General features: G+C 33.6%; 1 protein-coding gene across 4 annotated transcripts; it reads right to left on the bottom strand.

The window, feature by feature from the left end:
- Positions 1-824: 824 nt before the first annotated feature.
- On the bottom strand, positions 825-18,501 carry LOC140046817 (uncharacterized). Of its 4 annotated transcripts, none has more exons than XM_072091538.1 (11): positions 18,479-18,501; positions 9,825-9,969; positions 9,176-9,231; positions 7,464-7,557; positions 6,583-6,693; positions 6,309-6,413; positions 6,058-6,165; positions 5,141-5,248; positions 4,484-4,591; positions 3,281-3,365; positions 825-1,221 (listed from the first exon to the last, which is right to left on the bottom strand). In XM_072091538.1, exons 3-10 carry the CDS (start codon positions 9,181-9,183, stop codon positions 3,282-3,284), a joined length of 726 nt encoding a protein of 241 aa, XP_071947639.1. In that variant the 5' UTR covers positions 9,184-9,231; positions 9,825-9,969; positions 18,479-18,501; the 3' UTR covers positions 825-1,221; position 3,281. The 4 variants fall into 4 exon arrangements, with proteins under 4 accessions (XP_071947639.1, XP_071947640.1, XP_071947638.1 ...); XM_072091539.1 differs by lacking the exon at positions 18,479-18,501 and adding an exon at positions 15,252-15,262; XM_072091537.1 differs by lacking the exon at positions 18,479-18,501 and having other exon boundaries at positions 9,825-10,379.
- Positions 18,502-18,734: the final 233 nt, after the last annotated feature.

The raw sequence follows: 18,734 nt of genomic DNA, 5'->3' as shown, positions 1-18,734 counted from the left end.
GTCTACATAACATAAATTCTAGTCTACATAACATAAATTCTAGTCTACATAACATAAATTCTAGTCTACATAACATAAATTCTAGTCTACATAACATAAATTCTAGTCTACATAACACAAATTCTAGTCTACATAACATAAATTCTATTCTACATAACATAAATTTACGAACAAATTTAAAGTATACATACTATCAATTTTTCTGAAGTTTTTGGTGGCATGTTTGCAGTTATGAATGTAAGAATGTGATGCTAATGCTAAACATTTTGTTAAAGATATTTTCCTACGTGAAAAAAAAATAGGCCTAGGCTAGGGGGATAGGCCTATTATATTATGCAACAAAAAAAAGTTCAGTTTAACATGTGTTTTTGTTGACATACGATCTTCATGCATTGGTATACTTTTTTATAGAGGGCGCATCATTCAAACAACATAGTACTTTAAAGGGCTACTAGGGTATGCTAACAAATAAATACTACAGTGACTATAAGGCCTATATAATGTAATTATATCAAAAATACATTTTTTTGTATAATAATTCTTTAATTAACTACTCATGTGCAGAATACACGGTGACATATGAAATCGGCCTCGCTGAAAATCAGTTGCATCTAATTATGATATTATTGGTTGCTTTGTAAACCGAATACACATTCAGATATTATAGAACTTATCATAATCAAAAGTTATCTTAGCATCATTTGGGAATTTGTTTCATGCTCATTTTTTTTTTTTCAGAAAGCTCCACAACATCAAAACATATGCACACAATGACAAATACAACTGATTAAAATTAGAAAGGATTTTATTGTAAATTGTCTTTTTATACACAAATAAATCATCTTGTTTACATTATTATTTTATAGTAATATTTTGCATCACCTTAATTTAAAAAATAATTCGTTCATGAAATAAGCCATTAGTATATGAAAGTAATTTAAAAATGGTTGATTTAATCCTATTATAGGGGGACACCAATTTTTTTTGTGGAAAGAGAACACCACAGACAATAACTAGTGTGTTTTAATTCTGGGTTACCAGGGTATCTACAGTATTGTACATTGAGGTATGACACGCTAACATTAAATCGCAACCAAATCCCTAATAAATTCGCGGATAGATTGTACTGGTACCAGTTTTCAACACTTTAACGTCATCTAACATTTGTATGAATAGAATGTCCATGTTTATTGCATCATTGGGCTAAATCTTCTGAGAGATCTATACGAATGAAAAACAGTATCAATACATTTAGTATAACAGTTACAGAAATTGTAATTGTTTTTTTAAGATTATAATATAAATAATAAATATAAATTCATAAAACACCACAATATTTTCCAATGTAATAAATTCTGTAGATTAGCATCATAATTATTGTTGAAATCATAATCATTATTTGAATATTAATACAGTATAATTAATGAAATGCCACAAAATCATTTCTAATTTCAGGAAATAAATTCAGTAGATAGCATTCTTATCATAATTACTGTTTTAAGATTTATGAATAAAAATTCAAGAAAGTCCACAAAATCATTTTCAATTTTAAGTAATAAATTCAGCATTGTTTTAAATATTGTTTAATAATCATCATTATTCGAATATGATATATAATATTAATTAAATTCAACAATTTTCTATATCTATAATCAGCTATTAGGAACAACTACAAAAACACAGCTCACTCTAATTATAAGTTACATTTACTACTCACTCTAATTATTTTATTCCTATAATAATAAGTTACATTATATTCTTTGTATTATAAATCCTAAATTCTAAAAAAAAAAAAATAAAAAAAATATCCACTTAATCTAAACCGCCGTTCCGCAACCTATGGGTCAAGACCCAATGTTTGGGTCGCGAAAACAAATTGATGGATCGAGAATGTTTCAGATACTGAAACCTTTTAGAAAGTATAAACTGATCTAGATGTGAAAGGTAATCTACAAAGGCTAATTATATTTTACATCTACAGTTTTTTTTTTGAGGCGAGTAGCGTACACACAATTGGGAATTGACGACGGGCCAATGGACGCTTTTGACACATAGTTCGTTGCTAATATACAAGTGGGGAATCCCCTTTTAGGGCGTGAATTTAATAATCTACCAACTGGTTCTATGACGCTATTTTTCTGTAGTTTGCAATGAGTGTGTAACTTGACTGAAAAAGTGCATCCTTTGATGCACCGGCGGTGGGAACATTTACAATGAACATTCAATAGAAACAGGTCCCTACCAAATTACACTCATAGCGATGTTGTTCCTAGCCAGGGGAACTTTTTATGGTTCGGGATGTTAGCATTGAACACAAATGTGTGTACCGGCGGAAAAAGTAGGCTACGATCCTTTTGCCAATTGCGAGCGCGCTATTATTATAGTGGACTAGAGGTGCCTTTTATATGGATTTTTACGTGCGACAGTACCATTTCCGGCCATCTATGGGTGTCACTTAACATGGCAGGTCTGTGGCTCAAATACGCAATGTTGGGTCGCGAGAATTACCAAAATAGGATCATGGGGTCGGAGTCAAAAAAGGTTGCGTTCATATATCTGTCGACGAGTAACAGTCGACTACGACCCATGTGGACGTGGATTTAGTTCACGTTCACTCAAATCTAAAAGTCCCTAATATATCATATGTTGGTTTTGTAGTGCATTGATGACGCACTACTTATACACAGAAACAGGTTTGTCAGGGAAAGCAATTGATCCCAAAATAAATTATTGAGAGGTCATCATTAGCCTTTTGACCCCTATAATAACTCATAAAAATGAAATCTATGCTCTGAAACAGGTAGCTCCTAATCGATCACAAAACATTTCCAGTTGTAAACAATCACCTTGCTTGCTAATTATGCACCATATTATCCATCAATATTACTTTGACTCTAAAAACCGTTTTTGTACCCCTACCCCGTGAATTGTATTTTTAATGACTGCATCATTTGTGATTATAGTCAATGCTAATGAAAGAAGAAAACTAATAAACCTGTAAATGTGCATAATTCATTCACATCTACATAAGGCATGGTTCAGAAATTATAAATAAATTACATACATCCTCACAATGATTCTCTATAAGTTTAAAGAGTTTTTCAATAGCACAATGCATGGATACCGTACATGCACACAATTTACAGAGCTCATCATATGATCAGTATGAGAACATTTTCAAAATCAGTTTATCAAAGCATTGGAAAAAGAAATTGAACATCTGTCCTTTGCAATGAAAATTGGTTTACCCCAAAATCTTGATAATTAAAACTTCACTTACTTTAAAAAAAATTTAAAATTTCATTTTTTTCTGGGTCCTGTATCTGCTTGTTATTTTTCAAAACAGAGATGGGTGTATTTCCTTCCTATAAAAATGAGTTTAGATAAGTATCAGAATATTATTTAATTGATACAGTATCATATCATGGCTCAAACATTTATGATATCTTAAATACTCTTGGATGGAGTAGACTTACAGAAAAATGGAATGAAAATATTCTTATAATGCTATTTAAATGTTTAAAAGAAATAGCTCCAAGATACTTAACAATATTATTTCAATTTACTGTAGATAACCATAATAAATGCACTCGCTCCCAAAGTAATAATGATTTATCTATTCCGTTATGGAATAACTCTCAGGGTAAAAGAACTTTTGTTTATAGATCAACTAAATTATGGAATTCTCTACCAAATAACATAAAATCAGAACTGCATAATATGTCTTTGGCAACTTTTAAATCTTCACTATAGAAAACATATATGTATTAACCTTTTTGCCTTCACAATTGTAAATAGTTTTATATCTGTTTTCTTTCTTTTTGTTTTTCTTTTATATTTTATTTTTGTTGTAAATATGTTTACTGAACCACTTTGGAAATCAGTACATTTGTATTGAAAGTGTATTTCAGTTTAAAGAAAGAACAAATAAATAAATAAATTTACTGTCTAGTGATTGGTTGATAGAGCATCATTGGCTGCGTTGGACAAAATATTAAATTTAGACGAGAATAGTATTTACTATTTCTATTAAAAGTAAAAATCACTGTAAACACACGTTATTATGGTTACCATTATAAATAAATACCGAAAAAAATAATAGTCAATATAATTAAATTCATTCTTATTATTATCATTACTGTAAATAATCACTATATATATTTTATAATTAATATTTTTTTTTGTAAAAATCACTGTAAATACACTTTATTATGTTTACCATTATAATACCAAAAAAATGGGGTGTCTAGAAAACTCCATTTTCAAGGAACTAGAAAAGTCAGATATCCGAGTTTTCTAGATCTAGAAAACTCAGGTATCTGAGATCTGAGTTTTCTAGACACCCAAAAAAATGTACGATTGATTGAATAAAGTTCACATATGTAAATCTAAATAATCTAATAATAATTGCCATTATTGATAAACAACGAAACAAAAAAAATGTTTCCGCAGCTGATTGTCCTGACAATTCTTTTTACATTACCTTATTTTGCAATGTTACTGGTGCACCATGCTGTTTCAGATAAGCCACCATTTCTAAGGTAGGGTGATATCTAACACTCAGATATACATGTAATGGAGTGTTTCCATCCTGGAAAGGAATTATAATCATAAAGTTTATAAATAATGACAACAGACATTATGTGAATTGTTTGCAATAGCTGTAAACATTTTGAAAGTTGATATTGTGGACTATATCAAATGTTCTCCACAAAATATCCAGTTTATTTGAGCAATGGCCTGCCACAGGAGTTGCCATTTTTGATTGTCTAATTCAACTGAGGCTTAAAAGGGCCCACTACAAATATGGTGTATGGGCACCTCAATAATTTATTTAATTTTGTACAATGAATCATAGAGATATGTGTCAGAGAATTACATATACAAATTGTACACCCTATGAGCAAAGGGGGTATAAAAGGTATCAAAATTGCCACACATTTTAGAGAACTTTTGATGAGATGTGAACCATAAAATTAACATTGTATAACATTAAGAAATTATAGAATAACATCAGAAACAATAGAATTTCTTGTGGCCTATGATAAAATGAGTGGGGAGGGGGGGGGGAGGGAGAGAATGTTTACCGTAGAAGATATAGATTGTTAGCCTATTACACTGACAATTTCCTATAAATTACCTTATTTTGCAATGTTGTTGATGCATCCTGATTTAGGAGACATGTCACCATTTCTAAGGTAGGGTCATAATTACCACTCAGATATACATGTAATGGAGTGTTTCCATCCTGTAAATGAATCATAGTCATGACTTTTAAAATATTGATAACAGACATCTGTAATATGTAAAATGCGTTTTGATAATCAAATACTTAAGGAAATCATTGAGCAATTTCAAATTGCGCAAGTCATTCAAATTGCACATAACATAACCACTCAGTGATTGATGCATTGACTTTCCTTCCTGTGTACCATAAAGTCTATTATTTTATGTTGCAGGTAACACATTATCAATTTGCAAAACTTCTAAAATTATATTCTTATGATTTGTGTGGTCAGTAGATATAATTAATAATAAATGATATTTCGCGTCTCATCGTACTTATTCTCAGTAGCAGGCTCAAATCTCATACACTGCCAAATATTATAGTTTCTGTTTCCCTAATCATACTTTCTGTAATATCTCTAATTTTACTATGCTCAAGAAAAACCTGCATTTTAACATTCTTACGACGTCATCAAGATGTCATAACAACAGTCCTAAACAGCATTTCTGTAACCCATCTCAACTCTGTTACTTCCAAAAAATAAAACTAGCTTTACTACCCAGGTCGCTATATTTTGGTTTTTGTACATAAGTTGGGTACCCCTCATGAAATGTCTAATTCAGTAATCATATGTAATATGCATAGGTCTGACCCGGGTTTCTGATTTCCTGGGTCGTGGTCATGTTTTTGTGAACTCCTAGAGGGTAAGCGAACGAAATTGTTTCTCTTTAAATACAACAATTATTGGATAAGTAATTTAGTAAATAATATTGTCATTATTTAAACAATAGACTGGTTTACCACAACAGATCTAAATCTCTGTACATTACCTTATTGTGCATGGTTGCTGATGTACATTGCTGTACAAGACAAGTCACTATTTCTAAGGTATGATTAAATCCATCACTCAGATATACATGTAATGGAGTGTCCTCATCCTATAAAGGAATCATAATATATGAGGTTTATAAATACTATAATATAATGTGAAATTGGTTTTCTGTCAATGGAAATTATTGCAACCATTACAGCTAAACAATGTAACAAATAATCTTGTCATTATTCAAAGTAAATAAATTGCCTTATTTTGTAATTTTGCTGATGCAACAACGGATGTCACTATTTCTAAAGTAGGTTGTATTTGTCTATCATCACTCAGATATACATGCAGTGGAGTGTTTCCATCCTGTAAAGGAATCATAATCATGAAGTTTATAAATAATACTGACAACAGATTATTCTGTCAATATAGTAACAATTACTGCTAAATACAGTAATTTAGTAAACAATTCTAATTCTAATCGTCATTATTGAAATAAAAAATAGAATGGTTCACGAAAATCTCTGTAAATTACCTTATTTTGCAATGTTGCTGATGCACCATGATTTAAGAGACAATTTACGATTGCTAAAGTAGGGTTAATTAGATCATCACAAAAATATACATACAGTGGAGTGTTTCCATTCTGTAAAGGAATCATAATCATAAACAGACATTGTGTGAAATTGGATTTCTGTCAATACAACAATTACTAAATAATGTACTGTACTGTAGTAAATGATCTTAATTGTCATCTTTATTGATAAATGGGGGAAACTGTTGTTATCACTGAGGTCATTTTAAGTAAAGTTTAGAAACATGAAAACATGAAAAATGAAGATTAATTAGATCAGACTTGAATAGGTTATTTTGTACTTCCGTAGAAAAAAAAAATTATATAAAATGACAAAATAAATGGTTAAAAATTCAACCAAAAATCAATTGGCTGGCCACCAATTTGACTATTTTTTGCTTTAAATTACAGTTATTTCAGGTAAATATATATTTTTTTAATCTAATTTTTGGTCAAAGTGGATAACTATTATGTGACATTAAAATGACATATTCAACAAAAAAGTTTTAATAATAATTTTTTTCAGGGGGACAATACATCTTTAAATACAAATTTTTTGATATAGAAAAGGCAAGAGGGAAAATGAAAAAGCCTATTATTAAGGCAAGTAGTAATAGCAAAAATGTGAATTTCATAAAATTGTATTTAAAACAATGTTCAAATCACTTTGACCAAAATTGGATCATAACAAAAATTAAAACTGTAATTTAAGCAACAAATCGTCAAGTTGTCCATCAGACAATGGTTTTTAGTAAAAGAAAAATATTTTTTTTTTCTATGGAAGTGAATAACTTATTAAAACTGCCAAGGCCTATTCAAAGTCTGATTATATTTAGTTATACCTCATCGATAGTTTTCACAAGATCTGGTTGCGTCCTACAAAGTCGTTCAACTGTTTCCAAATCATTCCTGACCAAAGCTTGTTCTAAATTGTTCCTGTCAAAATGAAAATTATAAACTTCAATATTATCCTAAAAGGTTTGGAATTACCTATTTCTATATTGAAATAATATACAAATTGCCCTTTACTGTAAAGGCGCGTTTATACAACACGCTATTACACGCATATTCAACACGCCTACGAGAAGTGTGTTGTATAACATCGAAGAGATTCCGGGTAATGAGATTTTAATTGCAAACAAGGCCATATGGATGGCTGCAGTCGCGTGCCTAGTGTTTACCGACCGACCGACTGAACATGTTTAAAAATGTTGAAATGTTTAAAAACAGTTATATTTTTTTAATTTACACGTGCGTAGCCTGTCACTTTTGACGTGCTCGTATAACGTAATTTCGAGTTGAAAAGTAAGTCAAGAAAACAGAAATCGGACAAAAAGTGTGCGCAATAAGATTTAACGTGCAGTGCGCGCGCAAAAAAAAATTTTGAAAATTTTAAGCGTGCGTACGCATGCGTTACATGCGCTACGCACGTAATTGTATTGCCATATGATGATTTATGCCCTGAAATTTATGAGTACCAAATTTTATTTAATTGTGATTCATGGTTGTGAAGATATGATTACAAACGTGATTTCGTTAAATCGTGCGTAGACCGCGTAAATTTTTATTGCGCACCGTGAAAACATAACCACATCGATTCCTGGCCATAAGGAATATACTGTGAAAAATTTACTTAGCTAGATTAAACTGATATCAAGATAAGGTCAGAAAGCGATAAAATGCATAGTGATACCGGACCGACAGACAGACCAACAGACCGACATAGTGAACTATAGAGTCGCTTCCACGCGACTAAAAAGGTTACCTGGCTGAATCCTAAAATGTTGTGGATTCCCGGTTGCTGTTGGCGTGTTGGAAGTGTCCTCAGGGTATTGTTTTGACCTCTCGTTAAGAAAAAGTATATGTTTTGAAAATGTTGACCAAATCTAGTAGATAATTTTGCCTTTGCACTTAACATTAACGCTAATCAAATGTTGGCATAATTTGGCAAAATGTAGCATAGTTTTATCCTAATTCTAAAACATTTTGGTCCATAATTTCAAAAGCAGATTTAAAAACTCAATAACTGAATAAACTAAATTTTAAACGAAATCATTCTTTATAAAAATCCTTTAAAAAACTCATATTAATTCATAATGCATGCGAGTATACATCCAACTTTAGGATTATGAACTACGGTATTACACATTATTACTATTTAATGTATAACTGCAAGGTTTTTGTGGGGTTGACCTCGGCCCGTGCAACACACTAAAAATTAAAGACGTGTTCAAATTTAGGGTGTTGTATAAACACAGTCTAAGTCAACTTAACTTTACACTTTCAAAAAGTCAACTTAAGATCTCTTAAGATCTAGAAAGTGAGATGACCAAATCAATGCCAGATGATGTCAGTGTTCATGACAGTCATATAATCTTCATTTTGTCATGTTTTTGGGGGACAATACATCTCTATGGTCTTTTGATATATACATATTTTTTCTGACACTTTGTTAAAAGCGACATAAAAATGAAATTTAAAAAAGCAAAATAAATATCAACAAATAATTGAAAGTTAATTTATTCGTAATTTAAATAAATTTGAAAAACCATACCTCTCCATTTTAAAAATACACCGTCTTCATTTACTAATCAAGTCAATTATGCCTCTCTTAAAATAAAAATGGTAAACATTAAATCTCTCCTGTTATTGTTAAAATATCTGTCTGAAATAATTATTTCAGGGCATTTAGATTTAAACAGTATATTTTAACAAACTGCGTAGGCCTATTGTAAAAGTGTTTATACAGTAGATCATGACATACACAAACACATTATCACCCAACAGCTTTTGTTTACTTGTTGAGGATTAATACATTATATCAACATACATCTAGTAGGAGCGATATCCAAGCTAACTTTGAAGAGGCATATTGGAGTATTGAGTCTAATACGCATTTCACAAAGCAGCCCAAATAATGTATAGTTGTAACAAGAATTAACCTCACTAATCTACAAGCCGATTCTCGGTACTGTATCTGTATCGATTTCCGAAGTATCAGGAATATTTTGTAATACAACATCACATGTGTTTCACATGTATCTAGAGTAACCTAACCCTTAACGTCCTTACACGATACAGGCACCACATGTGATGCTGTATTACCAAATATTCCTATGATACTTCGGAAATAGATAGTATGTGGAGATACAGCACTGGGAATCAGGTGGATCTACTGAAATTTAAAAAAATATATAACTCACACAAATGAATTTATAAAAAGTTGTTGGTAACCAAAAAATTACAATTGTCGGCTATGAATTTCAAGATTCTTCCATCCACTGGTCTAGCAGTCTGATATTGCAGTACTACATCAAAACACCACACCAAACATTTATAGTCTTATTCCTGTTGTAAAACAATCAGGTGATATTTACTTTATCTTCTGTTTAAATACAAAATTATATTATATCGCCGTATCTGTCAGTTTACTTCAACAAACCCTCATTATTCAAATGTATCAGATAGTTTTCTGCATAAATGCACTTATATGAACTTGTTATCATTATAAATGGTCACATTAGTGTCACATTATCAACATTAACTAATAAAACAATTATTTGTGTATCAGGAAATTAATAAAATAATTATTTTTAGTTCCTGTTACACAATTTGTTATCAGATAATCTTAGAGATTTAATTTAAGCATTGTATTTCAATGTTCAACAAAGATAATAAAGATAATGCAATGACTAATGAATCCAATTAGTAAAAATTTATGAGATATGAAATTGATAATGTGACACTGATGTGACCATTTATAACAAGTTCAATATAATAAGTGCATTTATACAGAAAACTGACTAATTTATTTATTCCAATATATGCCATGCTTTAAACACAGCCTAAGTCAACTTAACTTTACACTTTCAAAAAGTCAACTTAAGATCTCTTAAGATCTAGAAAGTGAGATGACCAAATCAATGCCAGATGATGTCAGTGTTCATGACAGTCATATATAATCTTCATTTTGTCATGTTTTTGGGGGACAATACATCTCTATGGTCTTTTGATATATACATATTTTTTTTTACACTTTGTTAAAAGCGACATAAAAATGAAATTTAAAAAAGCAAAATAAATATCAACAAATAATTGAAAGTTAATTTATTCGTAATTTAAATAAATTTGAAAAACCATACCTCTCCATTTTAAAAATACACCGTCTTCATAAACATACAGTATAATAGAACATCATTTTGAATAAATGCCCTGTGGTATTTATTTTCTTGAATAAATGCCCTGTGGTATTTATTTTCTTGAATAAACGCCCTGTGGTATTTATTTTCTTGAATAAACATGCATGCATTATATATACAATGTTGTACACAGATAATAACTAGAACACAGCAGTTTATTACATTATTATTAATTATTAATTTTATTTTTTTTTGGTTATATTTATGCACAGTGATAATAAACTTTGTCAATCAGTCAATTGTACATACCAAAGTGATAATAAATAGGATGAACTTTGAATAACTTTATACTAATACCATTTTATTACAACATATCCATATAACAAAGATTAGTTGCCCAAATATTAAACTTTCCCCAAGTCTGTAGTTATTCTCTTTTTTTAAATGTTAGTCCACCAGTCAGCGTTTTGATTTTGTGCCTTTATATGTATGAAACGCCATTGTGGCAATTGTAGTGATTAGTCACACATGTAAATATGTATGCAAATTACTGATTGTCATTGATTGAATAAAAACCTGACAATTGCTGCCTTCGCGTGAGTCAGTACAATAGAAGCCAGTGTGTATACGTTTTATAATTATCAGGCATTCCGATCTACTACCATACCAGTTATCTTTTTACTAATAACCTAGACTACCCAAATATCTGAAGTTAACATTACTAAATTAGGATAAGTAATTCAAAAAGAACACTCATTAGACAGATGTGTATAAAATAATTACAGAAATTGCTTGACAGCCAGTAATTTTGTAGAGATCGTCATTATCAATTACGTAACGCCAGTCTATATAGTTTTCATCTGTTTCTTCATCTGAGGATATGTCTACATGGTTTGGTGGGCAGACTCTTTGAAAGCCATTCACTAGCATTCTTCTTAGGAAGGTTTTGTATGTTGTGCTAAGTTTGGACATTTCACTTCCTGTTGCCCTCCAAGCATGGCAACCATAGGTGAGTCTACTCCTAACTAGACCATTAAGAAACATTATTCTTGTTTGTAGGTGGATCGTTCTGTTGGTAAGCAATGCCCTATTCTCTGCAAATGCTCCTTTGGCTGAATTGATTCTGTATTTTACTTCTTGATCTCCAATATGAACATCATTGTAGGTAGCCCATACACCAAGGTATCTAAAGTGTGTTACGTTGTTAATGTGTACGCCGCCAATTTGTATGATGCATCTTGGGTATTCTTCAACTTCCTCTTTCCAGTTCCATATAATGGTTTCTGTTTTGGGGGCACTAATTCTTAGACCAAATTCCAGACAAACTTTATTCAAGATGTTCACAATGGTTTGCAGTTCTTCTTGTGACCAGGAGCTTACAGCAAAGTCGTCAGCATAGCCACTTTCAAAGTCGTCATAGATGCCCCTTGATGGTGCTTTACATCTTTGAGCACGATTTGTAGCTTCAATAGGAATTAGGTATTGTATCATTAGGCCATCCAAACTAGCATCTTTACAGCGTTGTTTGAACACTCTAATAACGTAATCAAAATATTGGTTAAACATGCTGGTACTCTCAATACCACCCTGTCGCACCCCAGAAGATGTTTCGAACTTATCATCACTCGGATCGTCGTCAGCAAGGTATGCTTTCGTTGAGCTGTACAGTGATTGTATAATGTCAATCATAGTAGTAGACTGGTTTAAGTGAAACCTATTACGAACGCTTAGGAAAAGAAGATTACGATTCACATGGTCGAATGCTGCTGTTAAATCAATGAAGCATGTATAGAGTTTGCGATTTGAGCGATACGCAATTTCCTGGATCTGCTTGATTACATATATAGCATCATTGCACCCTCTGTTGGACCTGAATCCAAACTGTGTGCGTAGAAGTTGACTTTCATAAAAGATGGAAAAACGTGAAAGAATGATAACCATAAGTATCTTTGAAAATGTAGACCCAATTGATATTCCTCTATACATTGATGGATCAAGTGGACTGCCTTTTTTTTTCCAAATGGTTGTTAATTTGGACAGTCCCCAATCACTTGGTACTTCTTTCGTTCTCCAAATTTCCTCAAACAGTCTATGTACATGGTCGACGAATACTGGGTTCTCTGTGGCGACTTGCAACATTTCAGAAGCGACATCTAGGGTAGCTTTGCGACCTTTTAGATGTCCGATTGCATCAATAATTTCTTTCTTGGACGGAGGTTCATTGTCCATCTCAAATTCTGGTTGTCTCAGGTTGATAATATATTCTGGAGGTGTGCTAATTTCATCTGGGATTTTAAGGCTAGATTGGTCTGGATTAAAGTGATCTTTAAAGTGTTCACGTAATCCAGGACATTTTATAGGCTTTGGTGCTTTTCTTATAACATCACCGTGCTCCTTAGCTTTTCTCCATAAATCAAATATTTTTCTATTTTGGTGGGCTTCATTTAACTTGCTTGCTTCTTCATACAAATATTCATTCCGTAGTTCCTTCACTCTTATCTTAATTGCTTTCTGCATAGCCTTGATCTCCTCTTCTTTGTAGGTAACTATGCTTTTGTTAATATTCTTTCTTTCTTTTATAAGCTGTTGTAGTCTTTCATCACCATCCCAGGGATGAGCATTTTGGTTTCTTGTTTTCTTCGGGACTTCTTCAACTGCCTTGTAACTAATATAAACACCCAATAAAACGGCCTGGTTTAAATTACTGATTCCAATATTTTCAGTCCCTCAAGGCACCCTGTGGCACTTCAAATGTTTCACGATACAAACTTTGCCGTTGCCCAGTGTCTGCAGAACTTACTGTAGATTACTAAAGTCTGGCAGTGAGTTACTGTACCACTAGTATAGTAGAAATGCCAAAGTTTTAGATTTTAAGGTCTCCAATGGTGCAATAGCCCACCCAGGACTTGCATACAAATCACAAACAACTCCTCTTGTTGAGGAGCATTTACCATGTTTGGAAAGTAAAGTGGTTGGCTGTGCGATTATAGGGATTTCATGTATGTTCCTTATTAGGTTGTGTAACAGATTTTCTTGTGCAATTTATTTAGGCTGTTTAACTTCATTAAAAAACACAGCAATATCATTTACAATTTGAGCAAGGAATTCTTTTCGTAACTTTGAATTGTGCAAAAGCGGTGCAGTGACCAAAATACATGGGCAATGTATTGTTATTAAGGTATCATTAACAATGTCATTTTCATGTCGGATGAGCTGCACATTTCGACTACTTCAGCTGGTTCATCTTCGTATGTGTTTTTACTGATCAAAACCCATGGATTCCACTTTTAAAATCTATGTATATCAGTTAATGGTCTCCAGTATTGCGACACAATAAGGATGTAACGTACAAACTCAACAAATAAACAATTACCTGCACTTTTCACGAGGTGCGTATTGTTTACACATCCACTTTATATTCTGTCAACTGTTAATTTTATTTATGAACAAAACATGCAAGTGTTGGGATACAGCAAGTAAAAAACATAAAAAAATGTGGGAAGATTCCTCCAAAAATGAGAAATTAATATGAATTTTATAAAATTTATAAATTTTTGAATGTAGGCCTAGGCCTATATCATTATTTTATTTCATATACGATCGCTGTAAACTGAGATCTTGACGCGCACGCGCACCCTCATATCGGCGCCATCGTTTGGAGACGGCGTGCACCCGCCGAACGATCATGGAACAAAAATCACTTGCAATACACGAAGATGTGTTGGAGATTTCTGCTGGAAATGTAACATTTGCAGCTACATACAACCAAAGATTGTATAGCGCCGCTACGCGGCGCAAGATAGGTAACTGGGTGAGACCTTTGTAATCCATGGACGCCATTCCGGCGGACAAGTTTGAACCGGAATAAAGTCGTTGTCAAGGCAATATCCACGATGTTTCGGTTAAAGAACGAAGTTCTCTAACCAAACATATCAATGTAAACACAAAAAATTAATCGGAAAGTGTCCAGATCCCAAAGAAACTTTTATTTTACTTTGTTTACATAATTTCTTCCCTTTTCCATGAATCAATCATAAAGATGGTTAACCACAGCTACTTCGAGGCGGACCGCAAAATTTAAACCATTTACATTTAAATCACAATAATAACCTGTCCGCCCGAATGGCGTCCATGGATTTACTGGGCGCGTAGTGTTATAAGATAGGAGCTTGGCAACAGTTACCTATCTTGCGCCGCGTAGCGGCGCTATATAATCTTTGCTACAACTCCACTTGTACAGCATACGGTGGCTAAGCCCACCAAAAAAGGCCAGAAAGGCTGGGTCTAGCTGTACTATTACTAGGCCTCCTAAAGAAGGTAATACGCATAGCAATAGCGATGCCGTTGCTATCGCCGGGCCATCATGTACTAGCGTGCTGCAGCTTAATCAACAGGTCGGAGTAGGCCTAAACTATATGAGGCTAGGGTTGAAAACCTTGAGCGGTTGAAGAGACGAAGGCTGCTCAACAAATAAATGAGTCAACGCACAACCTTTTATCTCAGTTGATGACACAAATGTTGTCACAATGAATATGATGACAGTAGCTCGGTGGTTAGCCTCACGAGTAACATTTACGATAGGCATCATCAGTACGAACATGATGTGTCTGACCTGGAGGAGGGAGAAGTATCAGGTACACAACTATCCAAGAAGGATGAAAATCCTGAGCGGCCAGCCACTAATAATAGTAATAGTAAGGTCAAAGGCCCCCTTCCTCCGGGTTTTGTTTTTGTTTTTGTTTTTTTCCGCTGTGGGTGATTCGCATCCACCAATCAAATCAAATCAGCCAGAATCCAAAATCATTCAACCGTGACCAATGCCGATAATCACGGGAAAGCTCAGCTTTGATTGGCTAACGATGACATCATATCACACAATGGTGGTTTTGTAGTTGAGCCTCACGGAATATTATATTCCAAAAATTAAATACATGGATATTTTTTATGGTATGTGTGCTTTTTCTTAAAAAAATTGAATAATAAAGGCCTCGTATCGAAAAAAAAAAGGAAAGTTGCGCAATTTTTAGGCAAAATTATAGCAACACTACCTGCTGTAGAGTATGGAAAGCTTCATTATAGGGCACTAGAGAAGGAGAAAATACTAGCTCTTAAACTAAATAAAGGCCATTACGATAGGCCTATTAGTATTTCCGTCAATGGACAGGAAGATATTCTTTGGTGGCAAAATAATGTCAAAGACGCATATAAATTGATATATCATGGGTACCACGACCTAACAATTGAGACAGACGCTAGTGGTCTAGGCTGGGGTGCCACTGATGGACATACCCACACTGGGGGAAGGTGGATAAACAAAGACCTAGACATTGCATATGCTACAGGGGCACTAAATATTAATTACTTAGAATTGCTGGCTGCTTTCTTCGGCCTTAAAGCATTGTCCTGTGAGAGAAAAGCTAAGCACATAAGGTTGAAGGGGGGTTGAAGGTTGATAATACCACGGCAGTAGCTTACATAAACAACATGGTTGGCGCAAAATCAATTGCGTGCAATAAAATGTCAAAAGCCATCTGGTCTTGGTGCATTGAGAACAAATTTTGTATAAGTGCAGAATACCTCCCAGGTAGAGATAATATAATAGCTGACGCAAAGTCTCGTCAGTTTAAAGATGAGACAGAATGGATGCTTAACAAAGAATTGTTTATAAAAATCACTAAAACATTCGGCGAACTGGATATAGACCTATTCGCTTCTAGGCACAATGCACAATGCACAGCTCCCGAAATATACATCATGGAAACCGGACCCAGATTCAATTGGTATCGATGCATTTCTACAAATTGGTCCTTTGCCAAGCTCTATGCTTTTCCGCCATTCTGCCTTATAGGCAGATGTTTGCAAAAAATATTGACAGATAATGCCATAGTTATCATGGTGGTCCCAAACTGGCCAACACAGTATTGGTATCCTAAATTACAATCAATGATGGTTGGGGAACCACTGAGGTTTAAGAATACCAAACATGCCTTAACATTACATGGTTCAGATGATTGTCATCCCCTTTATAACAGACTTAACCTTTTTGCCTGCAGGCTATCAGGGCGGAACGCTACAACAAAGGAATAAGCAATACTGCAGCAGACGTCATTCTGCAATCCTGGAGACGGTCAACGTGGAAGCAATATAACTCACAGCTAACCAAATTTATAGACTTTTGTGAAATCAGAGGAATCACATGGCAACAGCTAAAAACCGGTCACATCCTCGATTTCCTGATAAAGCTGAAGGACGAGGTCTTAGGCTATAGTACTATCAGTACGGCGAAAATCGAAATTGTAAACTTTCTCGAAATCTTAGATATAAACATGAAGGAGTCTATTGAATAACTTAAGTGGTACAGCAATGGCGCAAAGTACAATTAAAAAAATCAACTCTAGGTTAAAATTTCTTTACCGTAATATAAAATGCTTAAATAATCAGACTAGAAAAATTCTCTGTAACGCTCTCATTCAAAGTCACCACGATTACGGATCCACCTCATGGTTTGACGGACTTACTAAGGACCTTAAAATTAAATTACAAACAGCACAAAAAAAGCTGTAAGGTTTATTTTAGGAAGAGGCAATTGATCACATGTTGGTGAATATGAACTAAATGTTGTTGGTTATTTGAATGTAACAAACCGAGTAAAATTGTTACAACTTGTACATGTACCGTACTGACGCGGGTATAAGCCCACCCCCCTCGAACATGAAATCACGTCAAGTTTGGGGGGTGGGCTTATACCCGAGGATCCAAAAATGCAGATCGTCAAAAACAGCACATGCACACTGTGTATTTCCACCATGCGAGCAAGCGAGCGCCCTCACGTGTACGACGTTGCCTCTATTTATATTTTAACAGTGTTCGCCTTTGGTTTAACATAAATATCACCTATATTGGATCACAAAAGGTTTTAAATCACCTGATGCTAGGTGAGTAAGCAATTCTAGGCCGCGAAGTCCCTGATGACGTCATCACACAGCCTGGCTGAGGTGGGGGTATTCCTCCGGGACATTCGCGCAGTCCGGGGAGAGGGTAAACATAAAATAAGTACTTTCTATCTTATTTTTGTGATTTTGACACAATTTCCAAACAAAATGTGGTACTAGTATGCAAATATATATTTGTCACCATCAACTTTCTAATTAAAAATATGTTCATAAAATGTATTTATATGTGTTTTAGTAGTATTTTCACCCAGTGACTATTTGTGTACAAGGTCACAAACGTGGGGTGGGGATTCCTATGTAAACAAAGGATAGTGATGGTGCCAAATTTTTACACCTTATTTTATTTATAACTTTCGAAATAAATAATAAATAATAAATTTTGTTGATTTAAAGTTTAAAATGCTTATGATTATATACTCTTTCAAACTGAACACTATTCAAATGCAGAAAGATAAATTGAAAAATATATGCCAGTCCCTCTAGGGCCTACTAGTACTACCTACTATATAGTAGGCCTACTACTAGCTACTGGTTAGGCCCACTATATAGTCTAGCCTAGGCCTATATTTAGAATAGGCCTAGGGCCTAGGCCTAGCTAAAGGGCTAAAAAAAGCCTTTTTGATAGCTAGAGGTAGGGCCTAGGGCCTGTCCCAGCTAGTTAGAACTAGCCTAGCTAGGCCTATAGGCCTATCTAGGCCGATATAATATAGTACTAAGTTGGTAGGCCTAGGATACAGTAATGATAATAATGAAATAAAAACTTACTTCTTCTGTTTGACATTCTTCGACATGTTGTGAGTGGTTTGTTGGGTGAATAAACTTTTATTTTTATAGAGGGCGCAATCACCATTTTTGTCTACGTAACATTATCGCTGTGTGTAATGCATAATATCGAAGAACTTTATTACTCTCTGGATTGGTGGAATGGATATTTTGTATAATATACGATGAATAGCAAAGCACGTACATTTTAATACAGTATAATGATATCCTCGATGTTAAAATCTCCCCTTTCCAAACA

Source organism: Antedon mediterranea, chromosome 4, assembly GCF_964355755.1.
Source record: "Antedon mediterranea chromosome 4, ecAntMedi1.1, whole genome shotgun sequence".
NCBI lineage: Eukaryota > Metazoa > Echinodermata > Crinoidea > Comatulida > Antedonidae > Antedon > Antedon mediterranea.
This window is presented reverse-complemented; position numbering and strand designations above follow the sequence as displayed.

Coding starts and splice junctions, on each gene's coding strand:
- LOC140046817 (XM_072091538.1), bottom strand. Junction 5,249..6,057: donor CAGCAACCATGCACAATAAG/GTAATGTACAGA, acceptor ATTCATTTACAG/GATGGAAACACTCCATTACA. Junction 3,366..4,483: donor CAGTAACATTGCAAAATAAG/GTAATGTAAAAA, acceptor TCATTTTTATAG/GAAGGAAATACACCCATCTC.